Source organism: Pseudopipra pipra, chromosome 3 (genome assembly GCF_036250125.1).
Source record: "Pseudopipra pipra isolate bDixPip1 chromosome 3, bDixPip1.hap1, whole genome shotgun sequence".
NCBI lineage: Eukaryota > Metazoa > Chordata > Aves > Passeriformes > Pipridae > Pseudopipra > Pseudopipra pipra.
This window is the reverse complement of record NC_087551.1, coordinates 33958631-33976549: the sequence shown is the minus strand read 5'-3', so window position 1 is coordinate 33976549 and position 17919 is coordinate 33958631. Positions and strand designations below refer to the sequence as shown.

At 36.6% G+C, this 17919-nt stretch overlaps 1 protein-coding gene across 2 annotated transcripts in view; it reads left to right on the top strand.

Annotated features, from left to right (window-relative positions):
* The window catches only part of CRIM1 (cysteine rich transmembrane BMP regulator 1), a 169959-nt gene extending 153640 nt beyond the window's left edge, over window positions 1-16319 (top strand). For both annotated transcript variants that reach the window (XM_064648598.1, XM_064648597.1), the window contains 6 exons: window positions 3756-3971; window positions 5683-5904; window positions 10176-10370; window positions 11373-11495; window positions 12806-12993; window positions 13407-16319. In XM_064648598.1, coding sequence (XP_064504668.1) covers window positions 3756-3971; window positions 5683-5904; window positions 10176-10370; window positions 11373-11495; window positions 12806-12993; window positions 13407-13583 — 1121 coding nt within the window. In that variant the 3' untranslated portion in view covers window positions 13584-16319. The remainder of the gene's footprint in view (window positions 1-3755; window positions 3972-5682; window positions 5905-10175; window positions 10371-11372; window positions 11496-12805; window positions 12994-13406) is intronic.
* The last annotated feature ends 1600 nt before the right edge of the window (window positions 16320-17919 follow it).

Below are 17919 nucleotides of genomic sequence, written 5' to 3'. Positions count from 1 at the left end.
TTACATTTTCTTTTTTTGATTTTAAAGTGGAGTCTTATTAAAATTTGTCTCCTGATCTATGTTTCACAACCCCTCAGAGGTGTACACAAACAGGTGTCTTAAGTAATTGAATATTATGATTTTGTGTTCTGAGGGAAAGCTCCTGTAGATTATTTCAATGCTTTCAGTGGGAAGGCCAAGTGCAATTCATGTTGCATTCCAATACGATTTTAGTAAGTGTTAATATGAAAAACATCTATGAAAAGGTATGGGTAGGGTGTAAGATTAATGCTCTGTTTTCAGAACTATTTCTACAGTATTTTATGTGCTAGATAGATTAATTTGTAATACAGTGATATTGTCTATGGTTTTATTGGAAGTCATGTTACAAGTAGGAACAATTGAGACTCATTAAACTTTTATGAATACAAAAACAGTAAGACAGCACTGGGAGAGTATGAGCAATTATGAATTGTTTCAAATTCTTTGTAAAGAACAGGAAACCCTAAGGGCAAAATAAATAGCCAATCCGCTTTCTGAAAGTGACAGAGAAGAGGGCATTCTCCCTGTGACTTAAGATAACCAATCTCTTTAGATTGTTTAGACTCATGGTGATCTCCAACCCAGTTCACACCTTGTGGTAACTGGAAAAATATAGTCCCCAGAGAGATGCACGACTTCAGAGGTTTGTCACTCTTTCAGCCTTTTCACAAGTATTTTAGGGGATGGTACAGTTCATAGGGATGGGGACAGGTTAGCATGTCAGTTCTTTCATTAGATAAACTCCAGATTCAGAATTTTGATGGGTTGATGTTGATCTCTTTTATAAAAGAGCCATTGCTTGCCCAGCAACGTCCATTCCTTTAAGAGAGAGTATCTGCATAGGCTTCTCTGTCTGACATTGTTCCTGCTTTCAAGACACTGGTCACCTAGCTTCTGTGTTAGTAAAGTCATACTTGGTGTAAACTCTTACAGTGCTAGGGCAGACACAGCATTTTAAAGTGATTGCATATATAAGTATATGAATAAGGCCAAATTAGTCTCAATGTGGTTTTGTTTCCCCTACTGAGGTCTTATATTTGTTAGAAATGTAATTCCAATTTTATTTTGCAATTTATTGATTCCCCACTGATGATTTTAAATAAATATCATGGATTTTAATAGATAGGAATGTGGTTTGAAATTGTGAGACTGTGAACATGTCACTCAAATGTATTTGTCATAAGGGTATTGAAATAATTAGCAGTCCTCATGTACTGAGTTTTGAATTGCACTTTTAACCTATCAACAGGGTACAGGCAGCTCTCACAGGTCATTTTTCAGACTGAAAAAAGTGGTTACATTCAGTTCAATATTTAATTAGTTGTCAACGGAGCAAGAGATACCTTAACTGCTACAATGTTCCTTATAACCATGTTTCTATAAATTAAGAGGTTTAAATGGTTCCTCACAATGCTCATGAAAAGTTCCAGGTTTCCTGTAAGATTCACAAAGCCATTAATTGCTAGTGTTTGCAGGACCATGCTATGCAGAAAGTGTACATTTGTTTGACTAGTTGCTCCTTCGGGTTAGTAGTAGTAAATTTGCAATAGTAGTTTCAAATTTGTAGCAATTCAGTTGCAGTGATATTTCATTATCAGGGCTGCTAAGGAGGCAGTAGGCAATACCATACATACAGCAGTAATATCTGGTTATGCTTTTTTGATAAAGAACAATATATGAGCTGTAGCAAAACAGGCCTGTGACTTTGCAGAGAACTAAATGCAAAGCAGATGACTCAGAAAATTTCCAGAAAAAAATTAGCATTGCTTTTGCCATGGTGAGTTAGGATGCCATTGCATAAAATGTAATATATTGTTCCAGCTGAAATAAAAATCAAACAGTGACAAGGCAGCAGACTAGCAGTCTCATTTCAGGTAAATGCTGCTGAAAATCAGGTATGTGGTTCATAAATGTAAGCAATTGGAAAAGCACAGCATAAGCAAATCAGTGAAAGATAAAATAATTCCCTGAAGGAAAAGCATGAGTACTTTGTGAATAAAATAAAATCAGCCAGTGTCAGCTTCCTTCAGTTCTACTGATCATTCTCCAGAAATGAGAACAACTAAGTTGGGTGTCTTCCACATGGCAGTGTCACAGAGCAAAGGGCACAAAAGCCATTTTCCAGGCAAGTACAGCAGTGATGCAGAGAAACCACAAATACTTTGTAGGCTTTGGCTTGCCTAAATAACTAGAGGAGCTGCTGTCCACTTAATTTTTCTCTCCTTAACCAAGATATTTGGATTAGGATGATGTTCACATTAGGCATCATTATAATTAAGTAGGAGGGAAAGACGGACCTTCTGAAAGTGATCTAGAGATGTAGCATACTTAGGGAAGTCACTTTCTCTTCCCCTTCATTCATAGCACAGGAAACGTGATGCAGTTCAGTTCTTAACACAGGCACCTAACTTAGCTATCTAATGTTAAATGGGTTGAATTCAGGCTGAAGGACATCACTTATAAGCCTGAAGCTTCACTTTGCAGCTTGTAGCTTTCAAACTCATGGCTTCTGCACCTGAATAAAACATGCTGTGTGAGGCATCTCGATATCTATGCACAGTGCATGGAAAAACCTGGTGGACTTATTCCAGGTCCAAATCAACCAGTGCAGTAAGCAGGCAACTATTACTGCCCTTACTGCACCTTATGTGGAGTAGTCTTCAAAGCGTTTTAAGCAGGTTACAAACACGCTGTTTGTGGCATAACCTTTTCTTGATGATAAGTGCTTAAACACCCTCAAGGTGCAGGGTAGGATTCTTTTATTCTTTCAATACACCAAGAGGTAAAGAGAGTTCCCCCATTTTTAATGCCCTCTGAAGGGCTGAAGGACCCTCATGCTGATCAAGGGACACAGTTTCAGTTCCTTTCTTAACACGAAGGAAGACAAATCTGTTCTCTAAACTGCTGGAGTGAATCTTTTAGCCAGGGCTGCAGAGGTAATGTAATTAATTGTTTGAAAAGGCAGTAAGGTTCATTTGGTAAGATACAGTTACTGGAAATATGAATCTACACACTGTGGCAGCTCCTTGGGTCCAGTTTTCAAAGATGGCAGATTTCTTTTTTTTTTTTTTTTTCCTTCTTCTTTTTTGTGCAGCATTGATGAAGCACTTCCACCAGTGTTAAGTGCTTATATGTTTTTAGAGGACTGGGTGGGGGATTCTGTGTTTTTTCTTTTATGGTGGTTTGGGGGGAGTTTATTTGTTTGTGTGGGATTCTTGGGGGGTTAGTTTGTTTGGCTGGGGTTTTTTAATGTAGCATCTGTTGGGAAACTTAACTTGAACCTGGACTTCCTTAATCCCAGAGGAGAAGCATACTTACTCATCCTTTCAGGAATTGCACTGATACTAACATTTAGCAGTTAAGAAACTGTCTAATGAGTAGAATTTTTACAGTTACCTCTTGGAATTCCTACATCATCGGTTCGTTTGATTTTTTCTGAAATGCCAAATATGCTTGAAGTTACATCTGATTTTTATTAACTGGTCTTTTTTCAGAATGATTCTCAAGCTCTTTCTTGTTTATCTTTTTCCCATTTTCCATGAGATGCAGGTGACATAAAGTCAAAAGAGGTTCATCAAGAATAATCTATAGCTGGTTTTGTTATGTATTATTTTCAGTAATAACGTTATTGAAATATATTTTCAACATTAACAGAAATTCTTAATCTTGGGTACAGTTGTTCATTATTAGAGTCACAGTTGATTTTGCCTGTCTTCCAATTCTCTTTTTCCCAGATGAAATAATCGTGCAAAAGCCAGAGCTCACCAGTCCATCGATCTGTCATGCTCCTGGTGGGGAATACTTTGTAGAAGGAGAGACATGGAACATTGATTCTTGCACACAATGTACATGCCACAGTGGACGTGTCCTGTGTGAGACTGAAGTCTGTCCACCTCTTCTTTGTCAAAACCCCACTCGCACACAGGACTCCTGCTGTCCACAGTGCCCAGGTATGTGCTGACAACCAGCTTTCATCAGAGCCCTTCCCTGATCTGAGAATATGATGTTTCAGTATGAGAATGTTTCTGTATGTGCACAGTTGGGTGTTGAGGTGCCTTTGTTTTTAAGTAGTGAGGAGTGAGAGCCTCCAGGTCTCTAATTCAAATGCCGCCTGACTGTGTGCAAGAGAGATCTTAAGTGTAAAGAGGAGCTGTGGCCCTGAACTTTGAACGTCTTTTAAGGCAATCTAATAATGTAAGGGTTGTGTGAGAACCAGAATCCTTAGTTGAAAGGTTTATGAAATAGGCACTGGAAACATGCACTCGTTTATGGAGACATGCAGGATTAGAGAAACTTTGAAAGCAGTCAAAGTGTTAGGTAGATACAGGCTTGTTTCTTTTCCTTTCTACATGCCTTGGTTTCTATGAACCTCTTTATTACTATCTTGTCTATTTGGGATTTGGTCTCAAAAATACTTCTGTTTGCTTTTGCCTTCACATGGTATGATTTGAGAGTGACTTGAAGGCAGCTGAGTAATATCAAAGCATTCCAGCGCAGCAGGTGTGCCAGATTCCTCTTAGACTGCCTCACAGTGTAAAGAAGATAACAGGATTTGCTTTCCCCCCAAGGAAAGATATTTGATTATAAATGAACATGAATTCCTATTTCACGTAACAAACGGGGGAGTTTATTGCAGTGGAAATTTACTACAAACCTGTGAATTGTATGTAAACTCGCTGAGAAAATATGTCTTTATTAAAACCAAAATCTAAAAGTGTTACTTTAGGAAAAAAGAAAAGTTAGGTTTTGCTGTTAGGTTTTGCTACTGAGTGTTGGTTTGGGTGTGGAGGTTTTTTTCTGACAAAATATTTTCAGCCAGTTCTGCTGCCTTCCATTTTTCTCATTATTAATAACAATGAATATTTGCTTAACTTGAAAATACTGTTTTGAAGGATCTTTCCTCACTGACTATATAATGAACTTAGTCTCATAGATCAATGCAGTTAGATTGAGAACCTGATCTGAATACTCTTATGAATCATTTATTTTCTTCTCCTTCTCTTATACTTTATCTGTACATACAGTCCTGTTTCTTGATCCATAATGTCTGTTAAGATACAGCTTAATTGCAGAAATAGGTCTTCTCCATGGGTGGGCATGAGAATTAAAGGAAACCCATTGGCATCAGGCTGCAGCCTGATCAAATTCCATTTGTTTCTCAACAGCTTATAATTAGCTCATCTAAGTCCACTAGTGAAGGTGACAGCAGCATAATAGCTTTTCACTTTGCATCATTCTAAGATTTGGACTGTCATGGTAGAACCTGGGATTCAAGTTTAGATTTAAAATTTAATCTCTCTGGTTTAAGATTAATTCCTATATACCTTGCAATTCAGAGTGGCTTTTTGAGGTGCTGATTCTGATGGTGATTATTTTGTACTTTGCTGTCCTTTTTCCAATGTGTTTTGTTTTGGGTTTTTGGTTTGTTTTTGGGGTTTTTTTTGAAACTCAGTAAAGGTCTACATATTATGCTAGAGCACATCATGAGGTCTTCATCACATGTAAGGACTGAAGAGGCATGAGGCTCTGTCCTAGTTTTGTTGAAATAGTGAGCCAGTGTGTTCCATTGTGTTCTTCAAGAGTGAACTCTTTGTTAAGGAACTATGACAGAAGTTAGTTAGCCACTGTAAGTTAAATAACTTAATCTGTTTATATTTACAGATGAGCCTCTTCAGCCCTCCTCATCAAACAACGAGAGCATGCCCAGTTACTGCAAAAACGATGAAGGAGATATTTTTCTGACAGCTGAGTCCTGGAAGCCCAATGTCTGCACTAGCTGCATTTGCATGGATGGTGTGATTAGATGCTACTCTGAGTCTTGCCCACCGGTATCCTGTGAGAGACCTGTTTTGAGAAAGGGGCAATGTTGTCCTTACTGTATTGGTGAGCAAATAAAAATAGTTAACTTGCTGTTCCCTTCTCGGGAGTAAGAAAGAAGTTTTATTACCAAATTGAAATATGTTTCCTTTGGTTTGGGGAGATGCAGTTTGTGCCTCCAGTTGAACTGGAGAGTGAAATATGCATAGGGAGCTTTGAGGATCATGATTTGTGGTTTTTTAGGTAGAATTGCATGGAGATAGACATGTAATTTGCCTACAAACTCAAGAGGACATCCTCCTGAAATTTTGGTAATACACCTTATTAGATGAAGACATTACACAAAAATTATTTTTATTTAAAGGCAGATTTGCTAGGTAACATAGGTTTGTTACAAGATTTGTGTGATAATATGAGGAAAACATTAATTATGAGTGCAGAAGATAAGGTGTGAAGCATTATGAAATTCCATGGAACTAGAACTGTGGAACTAGAACTACCGTGGATGCTGTAGATAGTGGAAATTGCCAGGCATTTTTAAAGTTGCAGAGTTTGATATTATTGATCACTTTTTTGTTGTATGTTGAATAGGAGTATTTATTTAAAGATTACTTTTTTTGTGAGTTCATAGTAAGTACGAAGGCTGTAGAATGGAAGCTGCTAATAGAGAAAAATTGGATAATGTACTTACTGAAATTGTCTTTGCAGCATTGTTGAAAAGCATACAGAGCTTACTTACCTTCATTTCCAAAAGTAGCAGGGGGAGATAGAGTAGACAAGAGTTCCATAAAAAGGAATATAGTAAAATTGACGGGCATTAAATATTTAATTGAACATGTGAATCAACTTACCCATCTATAAACAATACGATTCTCCTTTGGAAACATGTCAGAAAGGTTGTGAAGTACTTTCAGACATGTACCATTGATACAACCGTTGAAATCTTTAATTCATTGCAGATAAACCAGCTTTAATAATAGATGATACTGTTTTATGTGATGTACAAGGAATTCCATGAAAGAATGCCTGAAAAAGTTACAAAGTATCCAATTTTCAGTTGCCTTTGGAATCATACTTAGATTCCTGATGACGACATTTCGTGGGGAAAGTTCTATGTTATCCTATCATTATTTCTTCTTGTGGTTTGCATAAAAAATGGAGAGAATTTAGAATTTCTTTGGCTTTTAGACTTTCTGCAGGCTTTTCTTCCAGTGATTGACTTTGAGCCATAAAAATAAATTTTAATTCAGAAAACATATTAACATTAAAAAAAATACAGAATGTATGCAGAGTTGGGCAATCAAACCAGTAGAGTCAGAACATGAGTCTTAGTATTGTAGTGGAGAATGCTTTGGGTGAGGAAGGGACTAGTGCCATGAACTACAAAAATGAAACCTCTAAAACTTGTTGCCAACACCTTGCATGTCAAGTTTGCAAATATATACACACAACATGTAGATACGGCTTTAATTAATTGACTTTGAATCCTTTATAGTTGCATAATATTACAAATACTTAAATGTGTGAGCTATAAAAGCTTAATTTTTTTTTAGTAGCAACTGATTAGCAATACAAAATATAGAAGCTAGATTTTAATTAATGCTTAGATATGAATATTTTCAATTATGATACATTTTAATAATCCAAGTTGTACTATGTTTTGTGGTCTAAATAACTGAAATTCATGGGAACTCTTTTTTTTTTATGGTTTCTATGAACTATATACTCTTGCATGTAAGATTAGTCAGGTTGTGCACCTAATTTTTGTCTTCCTGGTTCTTACTGGTCTACTCTTCATTTCTTGAGAACTGTGAAGCACATCTTTGTACAGATTCTTCCTACCTGTTTTCATGTAATAGTTCATAAAATGTTTAGAATCATAGAATCATTTAGGTCAGAAAATACCTTTAAGATTGAGTCCAACTGTTTACCCAGCACTGCCAAGTCTGCCGCTAGATCACATTCCCAAGTGCTGTGTCTATACATCTTTTAAGTACTTCCAGGGGTGGTGACTCAACCACTTCCCTGAGCATAGGCAAACTCTGTGGAAACAGGCCTTCTTCATTGATTGGAATTTCAAAAATTATGTATGCTTTTAGCACTGTATTTTATTCTGCTTCTTTCTGGATCCAGTGTGTATAAATTCAAATTCAAAATTTTACAGGCCTTGTTGTTTGAATCCTCAAAGTCATCCTGTGTATTTAACATTCTTCTTTTTCTTACAAAGACAAATTCATTTGGAAAGATAATCTTCTAGTTTAGAGAGGATAAAGGGGTGCATCTATTTGATTAGAGACAAGATCACTCTTCTGTAGAAAACAGAGCAATGACTGTTTACCAGATGAGACTGATTTTCTAGCACAGCTAGAGGAAATTTGAAAGAAGCAGGTAGAGCTAGACACTATTCTGAACTGCGGTTTTGTATGTGAGTTTCTTACTGCAAGACTCATTTCCACTATCCTTGAGCACCTGTTGGTGTTGTGGTCTTCATCTTCATCCTTGTTTATACTTGCATAGGGATGGACACCAAAATAGGAGACATGTACAGGATAATACTTTATTAGGACTTCAGAATTTCCTCTTGAGGTTTAAGGGTACAACACTGCTATTGTGATTTTACCCTTGTTCATTCTTCTAAAAACTATTTACTGTATTAAATTGTAATGTGTTCCTCACAAACTTGCAAAACTCTGAGCAAGTTAAAGGGCTTTTCCAGACAAACCAGCTGGTAAATTGAAGAAGGTATCCTAAGTGGGGCAAGGTAGCACTTTGGAAGCAAATCAGCCCTGAGTGCCCAGGCAGTACACAGCTTTATGTCTGCATAGGCAATGAGCAGGAGAGGAGTGTTTGGGCTGTGTGCCTCACCCTTGTCCCCAGCCACATCTGCTTGCTGACTAACACAGGGCTCCACTCGCTCTATGTCAACATGCACATCATCTGGATAAAAACCTGATGAGCTTTCTGTACCTTTTCCTCCCACTTTTCCTTTCCCATATGCACCCAACGTTTACTTATAAAATCTTCTACTTGAGGAGGTTGGGACCCATGCTTATAGCCATGGAAGCCATGGGATACCCATACCAAGGATCTCTGGAGCCCTTTGTGCTTTTCAGATAATCCTATTAATATTATCTTCTTTTGCATTTGAATTTATTCTGTCCAGATCTGTTGCACTGGTCTGCTGACTGCTAACCTTGTTGTTCCAGATTACGCCAGTCTATTATGTTGCCACTAATTAAAACCTTTACTAATGGCCAAATTATTTAATACGGGGTTTTTATTTATATTTGACAGATAATTCTAACTGACATATTTAAACATGTCATGAATGTTAAACCAGAATTTATCTGATGGTTTAAGAAGTTTGTGATTTCATTCTGTAACATCCTGCATATGTTTAATGTGCAAATTCATGTCATCAGCAGGTTTATTTCATCATAATAATTTTTGCCTCTAAGAAATAAAGGTAGTAAGAAGCTAAGATGAAAATTTGGAGCTTCTGTTTTGTGGTTTTATTTTGATTATCTCTAAAGTGCTACAACAGCAAAAATCTTCCAAAGCTAAGCGATTCATTACTACCTTTGCAGTGAAATAGAAGTTATACTGAAGACCACCTAAAAGGCTTGCATAGGATGCAGCATTAAAAAAATGGTGTGCTGAATGCTTAGACAGAAAGATCACACTGATTTCCCATTTATATAATACTAAGCATTAAAAAATGTACTGAGTTTAGTTATTGCCCTTTTCCTGGGGTTGACACAGTTGCAGGGAATGATCAGAGTCTCTTCAAATGTGTTTTATCATAAGATATAGTCTAAGCACTTCTAGTTATTTCATCTGCAAGTTGCTTCATCCTTCTTGGCATCCTGCCTAATCTGGGTTTTTTTCTGTGTTCTAGACCAACTTCATCTTTCTCGAACCTTGCTAATTAGAAATTTAGGTGGTTAGGAGATTTTTTTCTTAGTTTAACAGGATTTACTAGGAAACAAGAAGGAAGAGGAGTAGTTGGCAGTCTCAAATAGTCAAACATAAAAGAATCAGTTCTTCTTCATTTTCACAGCATTTTTTATATCATCTTTTCATGGCCCAGTCATCTTTCCTCTAGCCTCTTGCATTAAGAACATGAGGAGAAGCAGCCCAGGCTAATTATATACTTCATAAAGAAGCAGAAATGACATCTTTTTAACAAAGATTTTCTGGAAGGTGAAGAGAGAGTCTTTTAATTACAGTTGGGATTTCTTTGTAGCAATTGTTTCACTTCTGTGTTTAGGGAAAAAATCAGATTTTTGTGTAATTAGCCTTTACTGCATGATCACACCACTGTTTTCCTTCAACAGAAGATGCAGTTCCAAAGAAAGTTGTCTGCCACTTCAGTGGAAAAACATACGCAGATGAGGAACGCTGGGACATTGACAGCTGCACACACTGCTACTGCCTGCAGGGTCAGACTCTCTGCTCCACTGTCAGCTGCCCACCTCTCCCATGCGCTGAACCCATCAATGTGGAGGGAAGCTGCTGTCCCATGTGTCCAGGTAATGTGATGTGACAGCCCAGTTTACTGTGATGCTGGTTTACCAGGACCAATAATAAGGGGGTTTTAAATTGTTTTTTGAATGTCAGTCCATGTTTGAACAGTACCACAAAGACAACGGAGTTTTAGACTTCAGGAAAATTAATATTCTTAACAGATAGGCACATTGTGCAAAGACATAGTTTGAATTTCACTTATTCTGAGAACTGTGAACTCAAAAATTAGTTGCTTGCCCCTGGTTTGTCCTTTCACAAGGTTATGGAAATATGTTAATGAAGTGGGAAAATTAATATTCTTATATCTCTGCAGATTATATCACAGTGATGAATATTTATGTCTTTTCTGAGCATCTTCGTTTCTTTTCAAATACCACATTGCTTTATTTATCACTTTAACTTGGCTTAAAATCAATATGAAATTGTCTTGGCGATGGGCAGAAGGGTCATAAGAATTGCAACTGGTTTTTCATGTAAGTCCTGACATACTTCTGCAGAAGTTTGCTCATCTTAGTCAGCTGGTAACTACTTCTGACAGGACAACTGAGGAGATTCAGCAGTACCACCTCTTGCAACTCCCCTTCTTTGAGAATTGCAAATGAAGGAAGGCAAAGAACCCAGCAGTGACTGTTTACATATCAGCTGGGAAGATGTAGCCTTCCCTTCTTATTTTCTTTTTTTTTCTTTTTTTTTAATACCACAGAGGAGCAAGCCTGTAGTGAAGCATGTATTCTGAAACGGTATTTTCAAAAGCAAATTTGTCCACACCACTCCATCATCCCATTCACATTAGGATAATGATAATGGCAGCAGGCATGTATCCTGTATACATTATGAAACAAGTTTTAAACAAAATCCCAGACTAATAATGATGAAAATTCTGAAACAAATAAAAGAATTCATAGGACAAAGCACTGCAGATGGCCGAGTGTATTTCCTGAATTAAGAGCAGCACTGAGAAGTTAAGCAGCCTGTAATTTGTGAAACACATTTATCTCATTTCACAGAGATGTATGTACCTGAACCCACTAACATTCCCATTGAGAAGACAAATCATCGAGGAGATGTTGAAGTAGAAGTACCAAACTGGCCAACACCGAGTGAAAATGACATAATCCACATTCACAGAGGTGAGATCTGACAAAAACTGGGATAACATAGGTCTGTTTATTCCCCATGTTTAATGCATCTACTTGTTCTATTCAGGTAGCATCTATATAATGCTTTGAAAAGGTGGTTTTCTGAGAATATTCTTCATTGCATAACTCTTACATGCATTTCGCTTTGAGTAAAGATGAGTCAGTCTATTAAATTACATTTATGCAATTTGGTCTCATCATCATTCCATCTTCTGCATGGAAGAAACATCTGTGTTGGTATGATGGAGTTCTGCAATGTCTTTTCTGATTCAAAAACTAGAAAGAAGACCATTGGAGTTGATAGACCCTAATTTGATTTTCTTCTCTTGATAAACAAACACGGAAAACATGTACCACAGCTTAACATGTATCGTAGGCAAATGTCAGAGCTTATAAAAAAAAATCTCAGGTATAATGAGACAGAGCTAATAAAGTTGTCTAAGTATGTAAATATATCTTTTGTTTAAAACTGTGCTGCAATCATTATTCCAGGGAAGAGGAAACACTCTATGACACTGTCTTTAACATTTTCTAATTGAAGGACAACCTAAACTTGTATGTATTTTTTTTTAAATCTGAGGATGACCTCATAGCATACTATTGTTTGGAGAAAGGATGCATGAAATTTAACTGCTTTACAAAGTTCTAAGCTTACACTTTTATAATTACAGCTTTTTCATTTCTCACAGGCATTAGTAGCTGGGTTGCAACTATCCTGGCTAGGGATTATAAACACACACTGCAAAGGGTGGAATTTTTTATATGTCGTTGAAAATTACCATTCTTTGAAATTACATGCAAAACTTCTTACATTCTAAGTAGACTGCCAGTGGTCTGCTTTCACAGACTGAGTGGTGAAAGTATTGTAATATGGTCTCAACAGATGAGAGAGCAAACACATCATATTTGTCCTACCAGTTTTAAAAGTTAAGAAAAAAAAAAGACTTCCATCAGCATGGAAACAGTCTGTTTTGTTGTTTTTTTTTTAATAAATGGGAATTTGGTTGTGATCAGATAAGATGATGTAAACATAATTGAGCTAAAAGGTTATTGTCAGACTTGTTCATTATTGTGCTTTAGATTCCTGCTATTTCCTCTCTTTTTGATGGCCTTTTGCTGCCTAATATAGTCACTATACAAGGTACTAGCTTTTGGTTGTTCTAATTTATATCAATAAGGTGATATTTCAGGAGTGAAAGTCCAAATTCATATGAGTGGCAAGATGTATGACTGAGACTTTTGGAATTACATCCTTCATTATGGCCAAGGCCCATTTGTAATCTCTAGCAAATGTCTTCCAGATATGAACCATCTCCAGGGAGAGTACCGGAGTGGCAGTGGGCCACACCCCAGTGAGGATGCCTCGGTTGGCTCTGTTGCCTTGGTGACAATTCCAATCATGATAGCACTGTTACTGATCATCGTTCTCCTGCTCATCAATCAGAAAAAGCAGTGGATTCCTGTGTCCTGCTACAAAGCTCCAACAAAGGTGCTGTGTTTCTGTCTATTTCCAGACTTTCACATTTTTTGGAAACCAGGAACAAAACATTGTTGTAAATGTTCAGCAATAAAGAGGCTGTTGAAGTCTTGGAAACAAGCTGCTGCACACTTGGGGCGACAGGTTAAGCCCTTGCGTGGTGCTAGATTAACAGAGACCAGTTTAACCAGCCCAGCTGGGATATGAGAATACCAGAGTTCCATTCAGAAGATAAAAAATGGTGATTCTAAGGAGAGTGTTGGTCTGTTACTGTGCCTGGCATAAGCGTTTACCAACTTTGGCAAAAGTCTAGACTCTTTCATTGCCAGCTTTATTTCATTTTGTGCTTGAACGAAAAGAACTTTTTTAATTATGTACGGAATACAAAAATTGTTTAACTTAGTATTTCCTTTCTCTTTTAACAGCCCTCTTGCCTAAACAATCAACTGGTGTATGTGGACTGCAAGAAAGGTACCATGGTCCAGGTGGACAGTTCTCAGAGGATGCTAAGAATTGCAGACCCAGATTCAAGATACAGTGGATTTTACAGCATGCAGAAACAGAACAACCTACAGGCAGATAATTTCTATCAAACAGTTTGAAGAATTGCACCCTTACCAAGGATTAAGAAAGAGAGAAGAGAGAGAGAGAAAGAGAGAGACAGTCTGCTATTAAAATAAAACTAGAATTGTGCACTTGCTTAGTGGATTGTATTGGATTTGTGACTACATGTACAGCTCTAAGACCTTACTGGGATGAGCTCTGACTCCTGCAATGTGCCAGAAAAAGCATTCCCACTTTTCCTTGAGATAACTGACCAAGTGTTTTCTTAGAACCAAAGTTTTAAAACTTGTTAAGATGTATTTGCTTGTAACATAGCTATAGAGGTTTTTTGGGAGGGGGAATCAGGGGCTAGGGATAGGCAATGAGTTAAAAGGAAGCTTCATAGAAGAAAAGCTGGTCATGCTTGGCTAGAGAAGAAAACAAACTGCCGAGCAGCAGGATAGTGGTTTTCCTTGTTGCTCTGAAATTGCATCTGTTGCACCCAAAGCCTAACCCCAGATGAAAAAAATATGAAAAGGTCTGATTTTTTTTTTCAGCTGTTGCTACAGTAATATACTCCTAGAACAGAATTTGTCACATCACAGGTGTGGTGTAGCTGCAAATATTTTTCTATATGATGAGAAGCTGCAGTAGTTAATGAAATAGCAAGGAAAAGATTATAGCAGAAAATAAAGGGTGGGTTTATTAAGGATGTATAAAATTATACCTTGTGCTGCTTTTTGTTTTTATTTTTGTTTTCTTCAAAGCTGATTGGCTAGATTAGCCAGACTTCAGCAGAGTTAGCAAATGACTGAGGCCTAAGTAATTCCTGATATGAGCACTGGATCTTTTGACAGCAGTATTGAAGGAAGGAAGGAAAAGTCAAGAACACCATGCAGTTCCAGGGGCTTTTGTTTGTTTGTTTTGTCTGTTGTGGTTTTGTTTTGTTATTTTATATCAATCTCTGGTTGTTCATACAGGAGAAGGAAAAATATTTTTGTTGGACAAAGCTCTTGCTTACAAGAGAGTAAAAAAGAGACTGTTTTAAGGTTGTTGTTTTTTTTCCTGTTGATGTTCTTATTTACTGGTATGCAGATTTAGAAACTACTTCCATGCTAGGAAGCTGCTTAATTTTAATTGTATATTACTCAAGCACCTTTTTTGAAGCTCAGAAAAAAAGGAGATCATGCTTCTTTAAACTTTAGCATTATAGGAATATTTATGTAAATATAATTATGCTAAAAACAACAAAAAGTATTTGTATGTTTGTGTATATATATGTATATACACATGCATGTAGGTATACATATGTATATATACGTGCATGTGTATATACACTATACATATATATACTGTATATATAAAATACTATGTATACAGTATATATTTTTTCTATTTTTTTTCCTTGTTGAATGTATTTTTATCTGAGAGAGATTTTACCCAGAGCAGAAACAAATAACAGGCATTTCATATCAATCCTTAATCGCTTGTGAGTTTAGGAAAGACAAGAAAAGAGCATCTCATTCTACCTACAGTTTGATTTGTTTTGATTTGATTTGAAAGTGTTTGTGTGTGTGTGTGTGTGTGTGTGTGTGTGTGTGCACTCTTGTGTTGGCGTGTGTACAGTACGTGCACGGTTATAGCAGTAAGCGTTGCTCTTGCTACTTGCTACATTTCAGGGTGTTTCTTATTTTTCTTTTCCTGCTTAGCCTTAAAAAGGCTTTTTAATGAATGCATTGGCTAGAGACACTGATGACAATATACATGCAGCACTAATCAACTCCATAAAATAACACCATGAGCTCCTGGATTTTGGGGGTTTTTTCTTTTTTTTTTTTTTTTTTCAAACAATTGTTTGAAACAACTACTGGAATATTGTCCACATTAAGCTGGAAGTTTGTTGTAGCTTGCCTCATTTATAACTCTGACTGTATAATACAATGTTACTTTCCAAACAGGTCTTGGCACTTTTATACTAATTACCCATTTGTGCATTGCCTTTTTTCTTTTACAAATGCTTCTCATAAGAGACACAGATACCCAGTATGCTTAATGTGAAAAGAAAATGTATTTTTTGTAAAGGAACTCTCAAGTATTGTTCTAAATACTTGGTCAGAGGTTGCTGAACTTTAAAACTGAAAAAAAAAAAACCTAATTTATTATTATAATGACCTAATTTATTAATCTGAAGATTAACCATTTTTTTGTTTTAGAATATCAAAAAGGTGTTCTAGCTGTTTGCATCAAAGAAAAAATAGGTGTATCATTAAGGGTCAACATTTTTTCTGCTTATATAACTTCAGTTTCCAACCACCAGTAAGAAAAAATGTGGTCTCCCCAGTGTTTTGTACTCAATCTGATGTTGAAACAGAGATGTTTCTGTCCAGTTACTGCAGAGATTTTGTCAAGACAAAACATCCATTCCTTGCATAAGAGTAAGCAGTCTTTATCCAGAAATTGTAAATGCTTGCTTTTGTTTTACAATCAAGGCCATATTCTGAAAATATTAGCAGGATATAGGACATGGTGTAAAATGGTTTTTTTTATTATTATTATTTTATTATTATTATTTTAAAGATATGATTTATCCTATGTGCTGTATCCATTACACTCTTTTACTTTGGTTCCTGTTGTGCTCTTGTAAGAGAAATGCAGATATAATTTTCTGAAAAATAGATGCATATGTGGCACTCGGAGTGCACTGCGGTTCAGCAGATTGCTTGTTTACTTTTTTAACTGTAAGGCGGTTTCTTGTAATTTGGCTCCTGGCAGCACAATAAAAAGTTTTAAACCTATTGATGTGTATTTTCTTAAATGTTCACATTTATTACTTCCACACACTAGTCCTTGAAACATTAGTTTATAGATTGATATTATGGTGGGTAGGAATTCATTTTATTGTTATGCTGACCTGAGATTGGAACGGCTCAGAACACACTGTGGGTAAAGAACAGTTTGCAGTTACAGAAAGTTCTGCATGTTATACTAAAGAATTTTAACATTGGAGAGCTTTGTAGAATTCCAAATACTTTCAGCATTCAGTAAAGATGAATCTCTCAAATGCAAAGTTAGGCCTCTGCCCTGCCATGGAGAGCATATGATCTAGTCATACCTGTCAGAAAGCTGTGCTTAATCATACGAGACTCTGATACGAGGTCCTATAAAAAGTGTGTGGAATCACAATTTGTACTTCATGGACTTCCCGAGCCACAGATTATTTATTTATCTATTAGCCTATAATGTTTTTTTCTTCTAGTAATTTGTAAGTTAATGGACTTGATGTAAAGTTCTGGTATGTAACTTCCTGAGGCAAGGCGGTTTTCAGCTTGACTACATGCTGTGTGAACAACTTTTTTCTTTTCTTTCTTTGAAACCATCTTCCTAATGGTTTCATTTAATATCCCTGATACTGCACTCAAATCAGCAGTAGATCAGTATCTATATGCCACCTGTTAATTTAGAGACCTGTATCTTGTCTCCATTTTTTCTTGAAAAGCCAAATATACAGTTCTTTGGGAGCAGTTCCATACCTTATGGCAAATCTTGCCATTCTTTGTACTTCTCATTCATGTACTTCCCTGTACATCCTTTTAAGATGAAGGGTAAGGATTAGGGTCCACATTGTTCAAACATAGTACTCCCTGGATTTAGCATCGTATTTACAGTTTGGATTGCTACTCCCACTGCATTAATGTTCTTGCAGCGCTAGCTGCAATAATCCAAAATGCCCAAGTACTAATAGTTACTTAATTGACTTTGGCTAGGATAGATCAGTATTTATTTGCATCCCTTTACATTTACATATGCTGAATTTCCTCTCCTTTCCTAGTTAGCTATTTCAGCATTTTTGCTCCTTCCCAAGACTAAGGCTACAGATGACATATGTGTTCTAGAAGAACATCTTCAAACTCTGCAAACATTTTTATTTTTCACCAGAATGAAGCAGAAAACATCACTGCATCCACATTTGAACACTCAAAGTAGTCCTGGTCTCCTTTGCCTTACTCACACTGAAAGGATCATATTTGGAATGCCTCTGCCCACCAGCGTTTGTCAGCTTGAAAAAGCTATAGCTGAGTAGGATAGAATGCAAATCCTTTAAATGACCTCAGTAGCATGCAGATGCCTAACAAGGAAAGCATTTGCTCCTTGCTGTGTTTCTTTCCAAACATCAAGTAGGAAGTTCAAAAAGAAACTTCAAAGAGGCTCAAATCAACTTAGGAAGTTAAGCAGAGAAAATTCCTGGTATGTACATTGGGATATCAGAAGTTTATAGTGGCTCAAAAAAAAAAAAAAAACAAACAAAAAAAAAAACCAGTAAATAAAACATAGATTAAAAAAGTCCATCATAAGCTATTGTCTGTAAGAGCACAATATAAAGCTGGCAAAGGATGG